The sequence below is a fragment of the Ictalurus punctatus genome, chromosome 16, assembly GCF_001660625.3.
Source record: "Ictalurus punctatus breed USDA103 chromosome 16, Coco_2.0, whole genome shotgun sequence".
In the NCBI taxonomy this organism is placed as follows: domain Eukaryota; kingdom Metazoa; phylum Chordata; class Actinopteri; order Siluriformes; family Ictaluridae; genus Ictalurus; species Ictalurus punctatus.
In genome coordinates this window covers 8324447-8344106 of record NC_030431.2, presented here as the reverse complement: position 1 = coordinate 8344106, position 19660 = coordinate 8324447, and the positions used below count along the sequence as shown (strand labels likewise).

At 40.3% G+C, this 19660-nt stretch overlaps 2 protein-coding genes across 9 annotated transcripts in view; one reads left to right on the top strand and one right to left on the bottom strand.

The window, feature by feature from the left end:
• Positions 1–19660, bottom strand: part of phldb2a (pleckstrin homology-like domain, family B, member 2a) — a 95660-nt gene that overhangs the window by 7734 nt on the left and 68266 nt on the right. For 7 of the 8 annotated variants that reach the window (XM_017489359.3, XM_017489358.3, XM_017489360.3 and 4 more), the window contains one exon: positions 16500–18349. The exons of the other annotated variant lie outside the window; for it this stretch is intronic. In XM_017489359.3, coding sequence (XP_017344848.1) covers positions 18209–18349 — 141 coding nt within the window. In that variant the 3' untranslated portion in view covers positions 16500–18208. Of the gene's footprint in view, positions 1–16499; positions 18350–19660 lie in introns of those variants that run through there. 8 annotated transcript variants of the gene reach the window in all.
• si:ch211-244c8.4 (APC membrane recruitment protein 2) lies at positions 10915–19638 on the top strand. The gene is made up of 2 exons (XM_053687102.1): positions 10915–14563; positions 19499–19638. The coding sequence occupies exon 1, from the start codon at positions 11120–11122 to the stop codon at positions 13556–13558; it is 2439 nt and encodes an 812-aa protein (XP_053543077.1). The 5' UTR covers positions 10915–11119; the 3' UTR covers positions 13559–14563; positions 19499–19638.

Here is a 19660-nt window from a genome sequence, read left to right as displayed (position 1 = left end):
AAATAGCCCCTTCTCAAAATGTCTACACAGTATTCACCCATCTCTTTCTTTGTCAGAATCCGTTCTGTACCACTTAAAGAATTCTTCTCTATCCTTAGACATCATGCTATCTACAATGTAAAACTTAGAGTCAGCATACATACCTACGTAATCCTTATGTTCTACAGTGTTCCAGAAATGGGGAAAACAGCCTTTCTTGCTTTCCGAAAATCCCATGGCTTTCAGGAACATAGGCTCTTCAACTTTATTCTACTCAATCTCAGTGTTGTTGAATCTGTCATGATTAATTATTCTAATATTAGGATCTAACCCACTACCATCTTACTCATCTCGGATATTAGGCGATGGTACGGTTTCCATTTGAGAATCTTGGATATCAAGTTTGGATGACATGTCATCAGAAGATAACGAGTGTATGTTCCTGAGCCTTTTCTGGAGTTGAGACAATATTTCCATATTTTCATAAAGTTTATTCACTGCATCTATTAAACAAAGATTTATCTGCATAGATTGTCTTTGTTAGTTTAGGTTATTTTGTAACTCCAACAGACATTGATTTAATTAGAAAAATATGGCGTAATTGATGTGTTTGATATATTTTGACTGGAATTTTGGCTGGGATTTTCATTTTGAGTATTGCTCTGACACACACAGACACACACACACACATACACACACACACACACACACACACACATGCACCCGCTGGTTTGCATGGGAGACATTTTACTGTTCCAACCAAATCATTCTCAGGAACTTAATCAACATACAGTTCCTTAGGGTGAGCTAATTAGCTGGGGGGCCATCCTGCCATAAAGCATATTAGTCCCTTTCAAAGGGAACTCCACATTGTGCTAGCACAACACTATGGGAAGCGCCTTCGCATGCGACTGGCATCTGAAGCTTGTGTAACATCTTGCCTATATATAGGCCATGATCAAGTGACGTGGCAATTAAGCGCGTCGCGTGATATATATACGGCACCTGTGAACTGCTCAGTCAGCCTTATTATCTTCAGTGAGACTACATGTCAGGTGTTTATGTAACGCTTTATGTATGTATATGTGTTTATGTAAAAGACACTTAATTTCATCTTTTCAAAAAACGAAAGAAAAATCTCTTTACTTTTCTGTCCCTTAAAAAAAAGAATGAGCGAGAGAGAATTCAGAAGTGTGTTACACCTTGCTCCCATTTCATCATGGGGGGTGGGGGGTGTTTGGGGCACACTTTCTGTGTGAAGTGTTTAGGAGTGGAGCACGCCACGGCCGCCCTCGAGGGGTTTGACTGTGAGCATTGTGAACGCTTTACAATCAGGCAGCTCTGTTCACGACTCTCTTCTCGGCTGAAGGGAGATGGGTTTCAGAGCCTCACAGATCTGGATTACTAGGGCAGTTGAAAAACTAAATATAGACTGGCCCGGGGTAGAGGAAGTGACTTGTAGCAGGCTAGATGAGCGTTTCCTCCCCAGTGAGAACTCCCCTTTTTTCCAGAAGTACAAGATGAAATATCACACTTCTGGGGGAAACCATACACTAGCCAGCACAGCTTTTTAGCTATAGCCAAGTTGGGGGAGGCGCTTGCAAGCCACCTTTCTCAATCGACGGCAGGTAATTTAGGGGGGCCGGCTTTGCCTTCCAAGCCATGTAAGGTCACTTCAGTGTTGGTGGGCAAATAATAATTAATAATAGTTGATGCGGCAGCGGGTCTTGTTGGTGTGTCGCTGCATACAATGGTAGTGTTGTAGGCCTACCAAGCAGACCTGCTGAGTGAGCTCAACACTGGGGAGGGAATTGGGCCCAAGGCAGTGGCAGAGCTGCGTCATGCCACAGATTTGTCTTTTTGACCTCAACCTCTCAGGGATGGGGGACAAAGATAAGGTCTCCTTGCTGGACTCCCCTGTTAAACCTTCCGGCCTATTCGGCGGCGCGGTTAAAGCCAATCGCCGACAGGTTTCGCAAAAGCAAAATAGCAAATGGCCATTTTCATCCAGTTCCTTCGCCGTCATGTTGAGTTCGCCTGGGCATCCATGAATAGAGCCTTGGTCAGCGCTGGTGCGAGAGAGACACAGAAGGCAAGTGTGACGAGCTGCCTCCCCGCATGGAGAGCCAGGGGGACTGGGTGGCCACAGTCGTGGCCTGCTAATAGGCCTGATTTTAGAATGAGCATAAAAGCCAAGCAGGCAAGGAAGGAGCGGACCTGATGGGCTACGGAGGGACGAATCAGGGGACATGAGGTTGTTAGGGTAGATAACCCCCTGTGGTACTGTAGGGCCTCCCCTAGCCAAGGCCGTCCCAAGTTTTCAGTCTTCTCTGGTCAGCAAGCTGTCACGAGGCAATGAAAATCGGATGCTTCTTTACCTCCAACATAATGCGGAAAAGTTAATGTCACTAAAAGATCATCTGGCAGCGAGGAAACTACTGCCAAATGTGTCTCCTTGGGTTTTGTTTACCATAGAAAAGGGTTACTGGGTCCAGTTCAGAGCTTGACCCCCCCACCCCAGTTCAGAGGTGTGCTCACCAGCACCTAAAAGTCAGCAAAAATCAGAGCCCAAAATTAGCACAAGAAGTCAGATCCCTCTTGGGCAAAGGGGCCATAGAACATGTACCTCATTCCCTTAGGGAGGGAGGTTTTTACCACCGTTATTTCCTGGTCAGCAAAAAAGATGGGAGTATTGGCCAATTTTAGATCTGCATCATATGAACTGTACTCTTTGGACATACAGGTTCAAGATGCTGATGCTCAAACTTATTGTGCCACAAATTCAGTTTGAGGACTGGTTTGTGACGATTGATCTAAAAGACGCATTTTTGTGTAACGGAATGTAAAAATTAAATCAACAGCGACTGGATCAAATTGGAATAAATATAAAACAAACCTACTAAGTTCCCTTTCAAAGGGAACTTCGACGTTGCATTTAGCATAACAGTATGGGAGCGCACTTGCGCACGTGACCGGTATCTGAAGCTTCTGTAAAATCATGCCTCTACTTATAGGCCTGCCATGATCAGGTGACCTGGCAATTAAGCGCGTCGCATGATATATATATGGCACCTGTGAACCACGCCGCCAGCCTTATTATCTTCAGCGAGACTGCATGTCTGTTGTTTGTGTGACAAAAAAATGCTTAATTTCTACTCTACATTTTCTCAAAATCTCTAAACTTTTCTATCCTTTTTAAGAAAAAAGAAAAGAAAAGAGAGGGAAATAATGAGCAAGAAAGATTTCAGAAAGTGTGTTACGCCTTGCTCCCGTTTCATCACGGGAGGAGACGGACACGCTTTCTGTGTGAAGTGTTTGGGTGTGGAGCATGCTACAGCAGCCCTCGAGGGGTCTGACTGTCAGCATTGTGAACATTTCACGATTAGGCAACTACGCTCTTGGCTCGCTCTCTTCTCGTCCAAAGGGAGTTGGGTTTCAGAGCCTCGCGGATCTAAGGTCGCGGGGTTCTCATATGGATTTGGAAGAGGAGCTGGAGATGAGCGCTGCCCCATCTCTTGCTGTGTCATCCGGGTCCGGCTCTCCACCTCTTTGGAGCTCGCATCGCGACTCCTCCTTCCCCTATGGAAAGCCAAAACACCCTCGCTGATTCCGAGGAGTTGGTAGAGGGTGCCACTGCACCAAAAACCAACAGCAGCTCTCAAGCATATAAAGAGCTGCTTGAGGTGATCACTAGGGCAGTTGAAAAGTTGAATATAGACTGGCTCGGGGAAGAGGAAGTGGCTCATAACAGGCTGGATGAGCGATTCCTCTCCAGTGAAAATAAATATAAATCTCCCTCACACCTTTTTTCCGGCATGATGAGATATCACGCTTCTGGAGAACACCATACAGTAACCGTGTTTATAACCCCGAGATGTCTGATTACTCAGCCGTCATGGGGAGTTAGCAGCACGGCTATTTAGCAATGCCAAAGGTGGAGGAGGTGCTTGCGAGCCACCTCTCTCCATCAACGGCAGGTAATTTGGGGAGGCCAACTTTACCTTCTAAGCCATGTAAGGCCACCTCGGCGTTGGTGAGTAAAGCCTATGGGGCAGCGGGTCTTGCTTGTGGGTCACTTCATACAATGGTAGTGTTGCAGGCCTACCAAGCAGACCTGCTGAGTGAGCTCGATACTGGGGAGGGAATTGGGTCTGAGGCAGTGGCAGAGCTGTGCCGCACCACAGATTTATCTCTCCGGACGACCAAACAAATGGCCCGTCATATCGGCCGTTCAATGGGTAGCCTGGGTAGTTTTGGCGGAGAGGCACCTATGGCTCAACCTCTCAGGGATGGGGGACAAAGATAAGGTCTCCTTGCTGAATGCCCCTGATAAACCTTCCGGCCTGTTTGGGTCACCATGTGCTAGTTGTGTCAGACAACACAGCAGTGGTCTCCTACATCAACCACCAGGGAAGGTTACGTTCACGCCCCCTGTTCAGGCAGGCGCAACTAATCCTTCTCTGGGAAGAGGGAAGTTCTTGTCAGTGAGTGCAATGTACATTCCGGGCAGCCGGAATGTAGGGGCTGACATCCTGTCGAGGCAGGGGCTGAGGCCCGGAGGTTGGAGGCTCCATCCACAAGTGGTGGAGTCCATATGGTGGCGGTTCGGACAAGCGGAAGTGGATATGTTCGCCTCCGAGGAGACAACACACTGCCTGCTGTGGTTCACCCTCACTTCTCCCGCACCATTGGGGCTGGACGCCAAGGTGCACACGTGGCCGAGGTCACGGCTATATGCTTTCCCCCCAATCGCTCTCCTCCCACAAGTTCTAGCGAGAGTTCGCCAAGACCGTCTATGTCTGCTGCTAGTAGCACCTTATTGGCCAGCTCGAATATAGTTCTCGGAGATAATTTCCCTGCTCGACGGCACTCCTTCGGAGATTCCCATCCGCGGGGATCTACTGTCTCAAGCCAGTGTTAGTTAGTGAAGCTAATTTTTAAAGCATAAAATTTTTGTTTTAACTACAATGTCTGGCAGAGGTAGAAAATAAGAGAAAGGATCAAGAATATATTATTTGGTTTCTGACTAGTAACAAGCACAGCCTGTCTGTTGCGGACAGTGGCAGCAGTCAGTGTGAGAAGCTGGAGAGAATGAGGGAGATCTGCTTTTTAAATAAAAATCTCAACCTGTTTTGTAAATATGATTAAAATAAAAAATCAGCTCAAGTCACTATCAAAATCACTTAGTATTATGATACTGCACTTGAGCTATAATCAGTGTATTTGTTGTTTTTTAGTATAAATATATAAACATCTTTTTAAATGAATACATTAATCTGACAAAATATAAAAACAAGTCTTAATATCCAGTGCATGTTTGCTTTTCATGTTAATTTATATTTTTAAGAAGAGTTAGATTTTTTTTTTGCTGTTGCGTGTAACATCAGACCAGTAGACACGGCTGTGCGCAAACATCATGATATTAAAGGCCTATATATAGGCTAGTAGAAGTTTATTTATTTAATTGTTTGTCTAATGCTAATTGTTTAATCTAATGTCCATGTAATTTACGTTGCCTTTTTAATTTCTTTGTTAAATTTGAAGATGACGGTGGTAGAAGTTAACCTGTTTTTTGTTTTTTTTTCAACTGGAGGTTGATCTGTGAAAATGTTTTTGCTTATTAATATTTTTTGCAGGTATATTTCATTTGTATTTATCACCAATGTATCTTAAAAAGCTCGTTCATATCATCGCTGAAAGATTCACCGGAGAAGTATTAGAGACGTCTAAATAAGACCTCTTCCAGATGAAAACGGAGATGTCGTGCAGATGTCACGAAAATGTATTTGTGCTTATTGTTTCTATAGTAACAGCTCATACACAGGGACTTGTACAGCGGAGGCTCCACGAAATATAAGACTAATAACAAACGGCTCTAAAATGAGCTGTTGTTTAAAAAAAATATTAAAATAATTGTTGATGTGGTTTCCTGTTTAAAAACAATCTGCTTTTTGTTAGGAGACATTCATTCGGCAGTTGTGGAAGGAGTTCGCTTTCCGTCTTTTCCGCGTTGAAGACAGGCAAAATGATAGGCTGCGCTTTGTGTGTGTGTGTGTGAGAGAGAGAGAGAGAGAGAGAGAGAGAGAGAGAGAGAGAGATTGTGTGTGCGTACGTGCGTGCGACAGAGAGAGAGAGAGAGAGAGAGAGAGACTGGCGAAGAATTGTTCATCACGGCTAAAAAATATACCCTAATGAGAACAGGAACAAACAAAAGAAGAGCTTGCACTGGCATTTCTTTCCACCAGGTGGAAGTAATGCCATGGGCTGGTGAATTTTTGTGCTGGCTTTAAACGTTCAGCAAATCCTAATGGCCAGGGTGTGGCAGTGCTGAGTGTTTCCAGGTTTGTGTTTCGCGGGGGTAGGAGGTGTTCGTACACAAGCCCAAAAAATTGTGCTGGTTTGCCACAACTTTGGCGTGGCCTTAAACATATAATACTCATAAACTGCGGGTCTTAATGATAGCAACATTGCATTATTATTATTATTATTATTATTATTATTATTATTATTATTATTATTGGTACAATCACAGAAGGTGCTGGAACCGAATTGTTTGTGTTAGGATTTTTTTTTTTCTGAATAGGGGTCCAAGCATGGAAGGTGCTGGATCCCTGTTATAATTGTGAGGATGTTTCTTTCTATTTCACTTCTTATTAATATTTCCCTGCCTTAATACGAATCCTGCAGACCAAACTGTCAGTTGCAGAGACATGAAACTACTTTTGAAACCCACTTTTGCAAACTAGTCCTAGGATAATCTGCATAATATGCTAATTATCTTTGACTAGTTTTAGTGTTAATTTGAATATTAATTTGCATAATATACGAATTAGTGTAAAACCGTGAACAATAAACTAAAGAAATAAAAACATGACTGCCATCAGCCAGCCAGATTTAAATAGGAATTTGACAGGGTTAACATTAAGCTATCATCACGAAACTTAAACGGTAGGTTCGGGTAGGAACCCACTACTACCTGTTGCAATTTCACTCAAATTGGACACTGAGGTGTGCTATTTTTATTTGTCTTGAAAAATAAGGTGTACCGATAAATTTTCTTTTTTTAGCATGATTGTTTTGCTTAATCCATGAAAACTGACTTTTATAAAATTTCACTCTACCCAATCAAATTTGTTAGAATTTGCATAATACGTGAAACCTACTTTTGCAAACTGTTCCTAGGATATTCCTTAAAATAATAATATTAATAAAGATTTCTTTTCAAACTACTAAAGAAAATGTGAACCAAAATTATCAAAAACATGCTGCCCTTTATAAACATACCCAAAAATTATGAGGTGGCAACTAATTTACTCAAAAAGCTTTAACTCATGATTGGTTGCATGGATTTGCACAAAACCTGAAAGATATACACCAATCAGCCATAACATTGAAACCAACCACCTAATATTGTGTAGGTCCTCCTTGTGCCATCAAAACAGCTCTGACCCATGACATGAACTCCACAAGACCTCTAAAGGTGTGCTGTTTGATCTGGCACCAAGACATTAGCAGCAGATACTTTAAGTCCTGTAAATTGTGAGTGGGGCCTCCATGGATCAGATTTGTTTGTCCAGCACATCCCACAGATGCTCAATCAAATTGAGATCTAGAAAATTTGGAGGTCAAGTCAACACCTTGAACTCTTTATGTTCCTCACACATGTCATGTTCCTGAACAATTTTTACAGGGTGGCAGTGTTTGGAGTATTTTGCAGTATGGCTTTTGGCAAAATTTCAGAAATTTCATACTTATTACATTATGTTCATCTATTTGATTGCTCTATGTGCACTTGGCAAGAACTGGCCACTGTAGGTGATATATGTTGAATGTGTTTGGACCCTGATAATTGCCTGTTGCAGCTATTATTATTATTATTATTATTATTATTAACAAAATCACTGACAAATTTTATTCACTCCATTTAGAAGAAGGTATGCGTCACTCTGCCCACCACATATTTTCACCTTTGCATTTGAGTGTTTAATGAATATGTTGCTCCTGGTGGATCTTGCTAATAATGCCAAAGTGGGAAACATAAAATAGCATCTTGTATGCATATGGTAGAACACATCAATCTTGCATTAGGTTAAAGCATTCTTTCTGTTGCATAATCCACCTTGTAGGGCACAGTTAATTACTTTTATTAGTTAATTATTTATGAAAGCAATTATATTTTTACAAATATGTTAAACAAACAGTTTAATAAATGAATAAACAAACAAATAAATGAAGTGCCCTCCACTAATATTGGCACAATTATTGGCACCCTTTTAGTCAATACTTTGAGCTACCTCCCTTTGCCGAGATAACAGCTCTGAGTCTTCTCCTATAATGCCTGATGAGGTTGGAGAATACATCGCAAGGGATCTGAGACCATTCCTCTATGCAGAATCTCACTAGATCCTTCAACTTTTGAGGTCCACACTTGTGGACTCTCCACTTCAGTTCACCCCACAGGTTTTCTATGGGTTTCAAGTCAAGGGACTGGGATGGCCATGGTAGGACCTTGATTTTGTTGTTGGTAAACCATTTTTGTGTTGACTTTGATGTATGTTTTGGATCATTGTCCTGCTGGAAGATACAACCATAGCCCATTTAAAGCTTACTGGCAGAGGCAGTCAGGATTTCATTTAATATCTGTTTATATTTGATAGAGTCCATGATGCCGTGGATACTAACAAAATGTCCAGGTCCTCTGGCAGAAAAACTGCCCCAAAACATTAAACAGCCACCACCATATTTAACTGTGGGCATGAGTTATTTTTCCATATGGCTACCTTTCTGTGCCAAACGACCTCTGGTGTTTATTGCCAAAAAGGTCTATTTTGGTTTCATCTGTCAAAAGAACCCGATCCCATTTGAAGTTCCAGTAGTGTCTGGCAAACTGAAGATGCTTGAGTATGTTTTTGGATGAGAGTAGAAGCTTTTTTCTTAAAACCCTTCCAAATATCTTGTGGTGATGTAGGTGACTTCAGATTGTAATTTTGGAGAACTTCTGACACCAAGACGCAACTACCTTATGCAATTTCCAGCTATGATCCTTGGAGTTTTTTTTAACCTCTCAAACCATCCTCTTCACAGTGCATTGAGACAATATAGACACACAATTCCAGGACGATTCATAACATTTACAGTTGACGGGAACGTCTTAATTATTGCCCTGCTGGTGGAATTTTTTTTTTGATATATTCTTATAGCCACTTCCCATTTTGTGAAGCTCAACAACCTTTTGGCACATATCACAACTATATTCCTTGGTCTTACCCATTATTATGAATGACTAAGGGAATTTGTTACCTCTGTGTTACCTCACATTTATACCCCTGTGAAACAGGAAGTCATGGTTGAACAATTTCCTGTTCCTAGTTACCCAGGTGTACTAATAAAAATGTTACATTTCAGTGGGAATATACTTCAAATATATTTTTCTCATATGAATTCATAGGAGTGCCAATAATTGTGGCACACATATATTTAACAAAATATTTGTGTTGTTTTTTTATAAACTTGTTTTGTTTGCAATTGTTTGATATCCATGAGAGCAGAGTAATTTTGTGATTTTTGTTTTAACAAAAGATCAAAACGTTAAACAATAAAGACAATTTCTCACAGTCTTCTTTGCTCATATGTATCAAGGCTGCCAATATTAGTGGAGGGCACTGTAATACATAGTACAGATTCATGCAAAATCCACATTTTATCAAATAAACAGAATAAAGCTACATAAAAATAGATTTTGCTCTTGGTAGCAAGAAATATACTACTTTTATTTTAAGTATTTGAGTACTTAAGTGTAAATTAATGTATTTGAGTATAAATTAAGATTTACATATTTGCTCAGTTGCAACTATATTATTATATTAATTACAAAACTTATAATTGTAAAACAATTCATTGAAAGGTAAACATATTTATCCATTTTGTTCCATGATCTTTTCAGTGTGTCATGGTAAATTGAGAATTTTTAGGTTATGTGATAGAAACAAACACCCTGTTCTTCCTGCTACCATTCACATAAAGCCTAGAAGACAGGGATGTCTTGTGCTAGGAGTGAATAGAGGATAGAGGAATAAATATTCTTCATTTGAATCTTATCTAACACACTTTGTAATGAGCTGCTTACTAATTATCTTGATTATACTTTCACCTAGCAAATATACCTTTTAATTACATTATATTGTAATTTCATTATATGGTAATTGCAAGATTTTGTCCAATATGTTTTTCTTCAAATGTTCATGATAAACTTCCACTATATTCTACTTTTCTATTAAGTTAACTTAAATCTCTTTCAGTAGTAGCTACTGTTTAACTGTTGGTTGGGAATCCCCTTCTCCAACCCCCTTTACCTTGGGCAGAAATTATGTTTGAATTCTCACAAACAGAATTGAATTATCAATACATGAAGCATAATCTTAAGACATTAATAAATATGCATAAGCTAATATATAAATGCAGCTTGAGGGAATAGGCCATACTTATTTGAATTGTAAGTTTTTTGAGTGACATACAGTATAAAATTTCCAAGGGCTGATGTTTAGAAGCTGTTTGAAGATGTACTCTCTTTGTCCTTCCTTTGAATGAAAGCTGAAATGTTGATGGTTGAAATATACAATACAGCAACCTACACTGTAGTGTAAACAGGACACAAAGAAATATATATTTTTTTTGTATGAATTTCTCCCCCTTGATTAATAAAGTGATCTATCTAAATATTTAAGTAGACTATGAGAGACTGGAGACCAGGAAAAGAGAAGACAGAGGAGTGTCTGGAGTAGTATGATGACAGCCCTTGGCTCTGCTCCACTGCTGATGAAAGCTGCTTAGACCCACAGTTGCCATGGAAACCAACTGGAGCAGCCAGAGAGAGAGAGAGAGAGAGAGAGAGAGAGAGAGAGAGAGAGAGAGAGAGCAGCAGGAAGGTGGGACAGAGGGAGAGGGAAAGAGAGCTGTGATAGAAGAGCAAGAACAGAAACGGATATACACATTTTGAGCTAATCTACATAATCACAGGCAAGGAGAAAGATTTTTATATTTTTTTCCATTTTCAAATGAAACATTTGTAATTGATTTGTGTTAGGTGATTTGTGTTTAGCTGAGAGAGAACAATAGACACGCTGATACGCTGAGTATTAACATGGATGCCCAGTCAGAGAGCTGCGAGCCCCCACCTCAGCCTCCTGGTAAAATACGCAAGGCACTGAAGCTGTTTAGCAAACGCAAGACAGGCAGTGGGGTAGCCAGTATCTTCTCTGTGCGTGTTAAAAGTGATGGGGGGCTCAAATCACCCCCATCAAGGAGCAAAACCCTAGATGGATTAACAGAGACAGTGGCTCCAGAACAAGAGGCAGAATCAGTGGACCTAGACCAAGAGGACAGCCACAAAGAGGATGCTGCATTGGATGAGCCGACAAGCATGAAGAATAATCTGGAGTCAACCTCGACCAGACAGTCCATCTCTTCTCTCACTTCTGCCAAATCACTGAGCTTCCTTAGCATGCTTCGGCGGAATCAGAAGGGAGGAGGGGGAGAAAGAGAGGCCCAAACTGAGTCTCACAGACTCGGGCAGCAAAGGAAAGGCCTTAAAAGTCTGTTTGGGAGTGTACGTTGGCACAGGAAAGACAAGGAAGAGGAAGTTGAAGATTTACCTGGTCCTCCTCTCCTTGCCTCTCGTTCTAATAGTGTGGAAATCATGAAGGAAAACATGACCCTGACTCCAAGGCCTTTACGTCACTCTACAGATAAATCAGAGTTTCAAAAACAACCCCCTCCATCACAGGATAACCATGTCACCCTTGAGGACAATAATGAGGTGAGTGGAGCTGCTAAACCATCAACTAATGATAGACTGAGCACGCTACTTGGAGATATCTCATCCATATTGAGCTTGGACTCATTAGCAGGTGGTGGTGATATTGTTGCAGATGTAGAAGCAGAATGGGTCAAAGTCAGTAGTCGTGTGGAGGTAGAAGCTGGCACATGTGAAGCTGTGAAAAAAGAAAAGGCTTTATCAGTTCCAAAACCTACACTTTCTGCTGCACCTACCCTTATCTCTACTTCTTCCACTATATCCTCTCCTAAAACAAAACTAATTTCTTCATCTACACCACCCAAACTCATGCCTAGTCCTACAACAAAACAAACACTTTCACCTCCATCTACTCCGAGCCCTACTACTTCAACTAAACCTATCCCATCCCATATATCTCCCCATACATTTATTCTCACAAAACCAGTCTCATCCCCTGTACTTAGTCCTGACTCTTCCCCTATCCCATCACCAAACATATCTGTCCCTATTACCATCCCTAAGTCCCTTCCAACCACACCAACTTTAACTATTCCAACCAAACCTACTCCCACCCCTACATCTCCACTTACCCCTGAGCCATCACCTAAACCTTCCCCTACCCTTTTCCCTGCCCCTTCCTCTGCTATTTCTAAAACTCTTATCTCACTCACAGAAAAAGCTCAAGAGCCTGCTGCTGCCATAATAATTGAGCCCACCCACACCCCAAGTCCACCAACCAAACCCACCCCAACTGCTGCTCCCACACCCATAACAAGACCCATTCACTCCATAGCCCAGGATACTAAGCACATTAGTGTGCCAGTAAACAAATATCCCCCATTCATCACATCAACCAAGCCTGTTCCAACTGCTCCAGTTATCAGACCCAAAATTGTAACTACATTTGGATTATCAACCAGCCGCAACACTGCACCTATTATCAAACCTGAGCCAAAACAATCTGTTCATCAAATAAAATTAGGTCCCTTCCAGTCCCAGGCTGAAAGAAATGGGTCAGGGTTAGTTGTCCCAAAGGCTTCACCTGCAGAACCTGGACCTCCTCATGTTTCTAAACACTTGCTTGCAGCTAGCAATCAGCCAACCCCTGCAGTTCCATCTGTTACCTCTGAAAACCCTCCACATAACCCAGAACTTGTTCATACTTCTCTACCTTCTGGGTCTTCCCTGCTGCCAACCTTGTTGACCAGTCCTTCTCCAAACATTACATCCTCATATGTTTCAAGAGGAGAGAAAGGGCAGGAAGATATGGCAAGCCTAAGAGTGGTGCAGGACCCCCAACCTGCGTCTTCTTACAAACCAGAGAAGAAGACCCTCTCTGTAAAACCCACAATTCTCAGTAAGATCCCTGTAAGTGATTGGGGAAAGTCAAAACAGCACCAAAAAGATGCCCAATCCAATGGCGAAGAGAGACAGTGGAACCTCCCAACACTAGTGCATGAAGAGGAGACCTTGATTTCTCTCTCCCGGGGGAGCAGCAGCAAGGATGCCCTGAGTGACCTCTCTACTGAATCAGGGGCCATTACCCCTGTCCTATCCTACAGCAATGAAGATATACCAGACTCAGCAGCCTGCCCCACAATAGAGACAGTCGGCATTCCCAGGGAATCCAAAATTCCCATCAAACCTGGCTCTACTGCAACCTACCATGCTTTGCAAGGGAAAATAGAGGTAGCACGCTCAAAGATCCCTGTCTCTAAAGTGCCCATTCGTCGGACTACCAATAAGACTGGACCCACTTCCACAGTTGCTGCCACACGAAAATAATGAAATGTTGTATGCTATATTGCAAAACACAAGATATTCCATTTACAACTGTTCAGAAGCTTCTCATATTTGGACATGGATCACCATACCTTTTCACAGCCTCTTGGATCAGATGTCCTCATTGAAATAATGCAGGATTTTTAGTGTTATATTGGACTGACCTGAATATCTGTGTTTAAAACTCTGTATGTACTGGATATTCCATTTCATATTGTATCACTTGAAAAGACACATATGTTATGAATTTAACATTTATGAATTTAGAAAGCTGTGTGCCACCAAGGAGAGGGAGAGGGAGAGGGAGAGAGAGAGAGGGGGGGGGGGAGAGAGAGAGAGAGAGAGAGAGAGAGAGAGAGAGAGAGAGAGCGCAGCTAAAAGCCCAGTTGGGATTATTTCTATGGTAACTTAACATGTAAACAGCAAGGCAGACACTGAAGCACAACAGCTCTTGCCTAAGAACTGAAGCCATGTAGACCTTGCTTGATGTTTCATAAACCATCTGAAATGGAATGTCAAGGTTATGTGGTTTTTACCCAGGTCTGAACCATCAGAGGAGCTTAAGTGTCACCAAGTTTGGGTGCTTTTATCCTGCCACACAGAATTTTCTAATGGAGTTTTTTGTAGACTTTGTTACATGTATTTTGCAGATCTTTTGTCTTTAAGGTTCTCAACCCTTCAGTGAATATTGTGGATCCATGTTTGTCTCTCTTGGAACTCTCCAACTTACACAAAAAGTGGCAGGATCTCTCTCTCCTACATACGTTAACAGAAGGACAGGATGTCACATAATATGCAGCAGAATGCATGTCCTATTTTGGCACCACGGGAGCCATTGTGCTCTTTTTTTTCTCTCCACACTTTTTTTTCCTTCTTCTTACATGTGCTGAAAAACACTGCCTGTAAGCAACATTTTAAGTACTGGTCAGTGAAGAACACTTATGCCTTATGGATCTAATTCTTGGGACATATTGGATTTCTTGTCCATTTGACTGGAGTGCAAATCAGGTAATTTATTTGAATAAATAATACTGTTAGACAATGATAGACTTGTCTAAAGGACATTAACAATAAGTAAGCATGTATGGTTGATGGGCCTTCAGTCAAACACAGGATTGATAGATCCATTTGCCAGTGTCAAATGCTTTGTGCATGAGTAGTAGAAGATTGTTTGTGGTGTGTGTGTGTGTGTGTGTGTGTGTGTGTGTGTGTGTGTGTGTGTGTGTGTGTGTGTGTGCGTGTGTGTGTGTGTCATTGTTGTTCTGTTTCCTGTATAATCAATAAAATGGAACTATACTTAGACGTTATTGCACATTACATGTACAAATTGCTTTTAAGTTGATAAGTGGATGGTGCTTAAAGCTGAATGTGGCAAAAAGAAGGACAATATTGGCATTGTCTGAAAATACATACACTCCTTGTTGACACATGACTCATTTATAGACTCAAATAGGGATGAAAGGAGGAGTATCTTCACCTTTGTAAGTTATGAAGTGTAGATATTTTCTGGAAGACTTGGCCATTCACCTAATTGGGTCTCTGTGTGCAGTTAGAGGCAGCCTTTTAGGGATTATTAAACACTGATTAAAGTGAATACAGAGAAAAGTGGAATATTGGGGGAAAGGCAGAGAGGGAAAGCTTCAGTCCAATCAATTGGTGCTATTAATATGTAAATGGTGTATAATTTCAAACATCATATGCCATTTGCATTAATTCTGATGATAAAACAGATCACAAATAAAATTCCTACATTTCCTGATTTATAAATTAAACAAAAAGGATCCAAGAATATAGAATGCAAAAGGAGACCAAACTCGTTCTTCTTTTTTAATTTGCTGACAACATTCAAGTGCATACTAAGGGATGCACCTAAATAGTTGTAAAAACTGCTGGTTAAATATTATACAAACAAAAAAAAGATAGCAACTAAGTCAGATGACTGATCTTGCTTCATTGGGAAAGATTTGGGGTCTGATTGCAGTCACGAGGCAAGCCAAAAGGAAGTGTTGTTTTTCCTACTAGCCAAATGAACAAAGATTTGATATAGACTCTGCACAATGAAACAACACAATGTTCTATTCATGGAATGAAGCATAGTGTTGTGAAGCTGGGGAGAAAAGGATGTGTTATTAAGCTAGGAAAGGCATACAATGCTCACAAACCTATTACAAACCTGGTCTGTTTACAAATAAGCCAGTGCCTGCGGTCTTTCAAGATGAAAGGGCTTCCTGATTGTATACAAGGACAGCTTTTCTCGCTTTATGCACTTATGAGAACATCTAAAATTCTTTAAATCAGTCCTTTGGAAGGTTAAATTTGTCTTGGTTCTAGCTAAATATTAATCTAACTTCTCAAACTGGCACAACATTGTTGTGGAATGGCATGGAATAACAATGCTTTAAAATCAGGACAAATTCACAAGTCTCATGAAAGGAGTGCTGGTAGTATTGTATACAGGAACTTGGAGTAATGGCTACCATAATTAAAATAAGACTGAAAGAAAATAACCTCAACGCAAAATGTGTTAATATGTAATTCTTCATTAGCATGCTAAAATTTGCCATAAAATCCCAATTAAGTAAATTTCTCAATTAAGTCCTTTTCTCAGTTAAGCATTGGTCACTTTAATAGGAACACCTTCACCCCTGCTCATTCAAGCAATTCAACCAGTTGAAGGTTGAAAAAAAGGTGTGTGATCATAATGTGAATGATCCTAAAGACACTCTCACATTGGATGAAAGTACAAAAAGTTTACATTTCCTACATTTTTGTAGAGATTTCCCAGGCTGAGCAGTAGACCCATTGCATGTTATTGTGTGTGACAGATAGGAGGCAATTGCATGGAGTTCTAATTAATTAATGAATTAATTAGGTTATAATGTCATGTGACAAGTTGCTAAACACACTGTGACACACACACACACACACACACAATATATATTAGTCATTTTTACTGATAATTTATTATGCAATATAATGCAATGCAAGTATATGGACAAGTTTCCAAAAATAAGATCTTTAAGTTTATGTACAGTATGAATTAAACTGTGCATGCTAAATCAGAGGAGTTTGTCATAATGGATTATATTCTAACTGATTAAAATTACTACTTCATTAATAATACTGAATGGTTTAAATTATGTATAAAATTGATTACAAAAATACTGTAATACAGGTTAAAAAGTTAAAAACATGTATGCCATTATACTGTGAGAAAGTAGTTCCTTTCTTAGACTGGAGGCATACCAGAGTCTGATAAACGCCAACGTAACATCTAGTACAATGAATGCTTGTTCAAATATCTCTTATAGAATTAAACTGACAAATGTTCAGTATATATTTCTGATACACTTGCTGTTTGTGCAGCCTCACTGCATTAAACCCATGGCAATATTATTATACAACTAAGTACCACAATCTTATCAGTCATAAACGATGTATTATAATGTATGTGTGGATAAAGATGAGTGTGCAAATTAATACTGACATAGGGTTGACAACAATCCATGACATTTTGGTACCTGTTAAAAACATATCTCCAACTATGCTCCTGCCATCAAATGACACTGAAACATTTCATCATTGTCATGATAATTTTGTCTGGCACATTACCTTAAACCTGATATTAATGTAATTCTTAGCATGTGATGCTATTATTGCTCGTATATTTCCTAATAATAAAATAAATTTAAAAATACTACAAGAATGGCTCTCTTTTCAGACTTCAGAGCAGTCATTAAATGCGCTGCGCTGGCATGTGGTATTTTTTATAGCCATTAAATCTTCAAAGGACAATGATATCTTTTTTTAAACAAAATAAATATTTCCACTGTACCGCTGATGAATTTAACAGGGCTACAGGAAATAGGGCTTTACTATGGCCTATTATGAATGCTGCTGCTAAAATATTAGCTTCAACAATGACAGAAAAGGATCATAATATTTTCTGCTGAACTGGCTCCTATTAGCTTGTCATTGTAACAATTCAGGGGAAAACAGAAAAGCAAAATCCTATTTAATAAACAAATGACAAAAACTTGAATTGGATCTTAAGACCTACCATGAGACTTGTATGCATTCACATGATGCAGATTTTCAAATAAAGCATGTCTTTGGTGATCTATATCCTGCCTTTGGTACTCTATATCCTTCTGGTTTACTGTGAGCAATAAAAAGCAGCAAATTTGTCTTGACAGACATTCCTGGCAAACTAAATAAAATAAACGCTTTAAAGAAATTAACGTAAGAACTTAACTTAAGTTACAAGATATATGGACAAAACATGCCTACTTATATTGGAAAACCAAGGCACTTTAAAATAACAAGAAAAAAAATATGATTCAAGGTTATACACAAGTAGTTAAAATAGAATAAGGTAGCATTTTCTCTGGTTAGCATGTTGATAAAATGCAATAAAGTAGGGCAAAAACAAAATATTGGTGCCATGCAGGAGAATGTTTCCAGAGCTACATCACACGGAAACTCAAAAATGGGACAGCATACACAGGTTTGGTGGTGGTGGTGGTGGTGGGGGGGGGGGGGGGTTATAACATCTATAAAGGTGAGAAAAAGGCCTCCTCAAATAGCAGTAAGTACCAGGATGTAGATCCTTTCCGAAAGCTCAACCAAACCACTGCAGAAAGCTGCTGCTGCTTAAACCAGAAAGTGTGAGTAACCCTCTGCTCCCGTAACAATCACATCCATCCAGATCCGCATGGCCTCTGGAGACGGTGCTACCATGAAGTACACGCGATCATGTGTCTTTATGCTGAATGTTAGTGAAGGGTTTGGACTCTGTTTGTGTGTGTGTGTGTGTGTGTGTGTGTGAGAGAGAGAGAGATAGCAAGGGAAGGGATGTATATTAAACAACAGCTTTAGCATGTTACTTAGTGAAATACAATAGATGTAAAAAGTCTACACTTCCCTGTTATATAGACACACACACACACACACACACACACACACACACACACACACACACTGGGGGAAATAAGTATCATCAACATTTTTTAGCAAACAAATTTCCAATGAGGTTATTCACATGAAATTCTCACTAGACATCAGTATTAACACAAGAAATGTGGAAATATAAAGAATTCACAACATTAAAGTCCATATATAAAGTTATGTGTTATAAAGTGGAATGACACAGGAAAAAAGTATTGAACACGCTAAGAAAAAGCAGTTCTCCCAGGCAAGGAACCAGCTGAAATCCATAAGTAATTATACCCCCTATCTGTGCAAATAAATATCAGATGGGTTAGTAAATTGATGGTCTATAAAAAGGCTTTTCGTTACCAAGGTGTCACAGAGAAACATCTCATGATGGGTAAAAGCAAAGAGCTCTCCCAAGTCCTTCAGAACCTTATGGTTGCAAAATATATTGATGGAATCGGATACAGACGTATTTAAAAACTTCTAAATCCTCCAATAAGCACCACTGGTTCCATTATCTGCAAGCAGAACAACATCACTCCATCATTAACCAGCTACACACAGAAGCTCCTCCCAAGATTTCTGACCAGGAAGTCAGAAGAATAATCAAAAGAGTAGCCCAAGAGTCAAGAACCACTCGGAAAGAGCTCCATAAACACTTGGAAGCAGCAAGTGCCATCATCATAGAAAAAACAATAGGCAATGCATGCCACTGATCACACTCACCCCACAAGACTCCATTACTAAAGAAAAGACATGTTGAAACTCATTTAAAGTTTGCTGCAACTCATTTGGACAAGCCTATGAAATACTGGGAGAGTGTAGTCTGGTCAGACGAGCGTAAAATGTAACTTTTTGGCTGTCATACTACACACCATGTTTGGAGAGGAAATGGCACTGTACATCACCCTAGAAACACTATACCAACAGTGAAGTTTGGAGGTGGAAGCATCATGCTGTGGGGCTGTTTTTCATCGCATGGTACTGACAGACTTCATATAATTGCAGGAACAATGAATGGAGCCCTGTACTGGGAGATTCTTGAGAAGAATCTGCTGCCATCCACCAGAATGATGAAGATGAGATGTGGGTGGACCTTCCAGCAGGACAACGATCCAAAGCATACAGCAAAGGAAACTCTCAATTGGTTTCAGAGAAAAAAAATCAAGG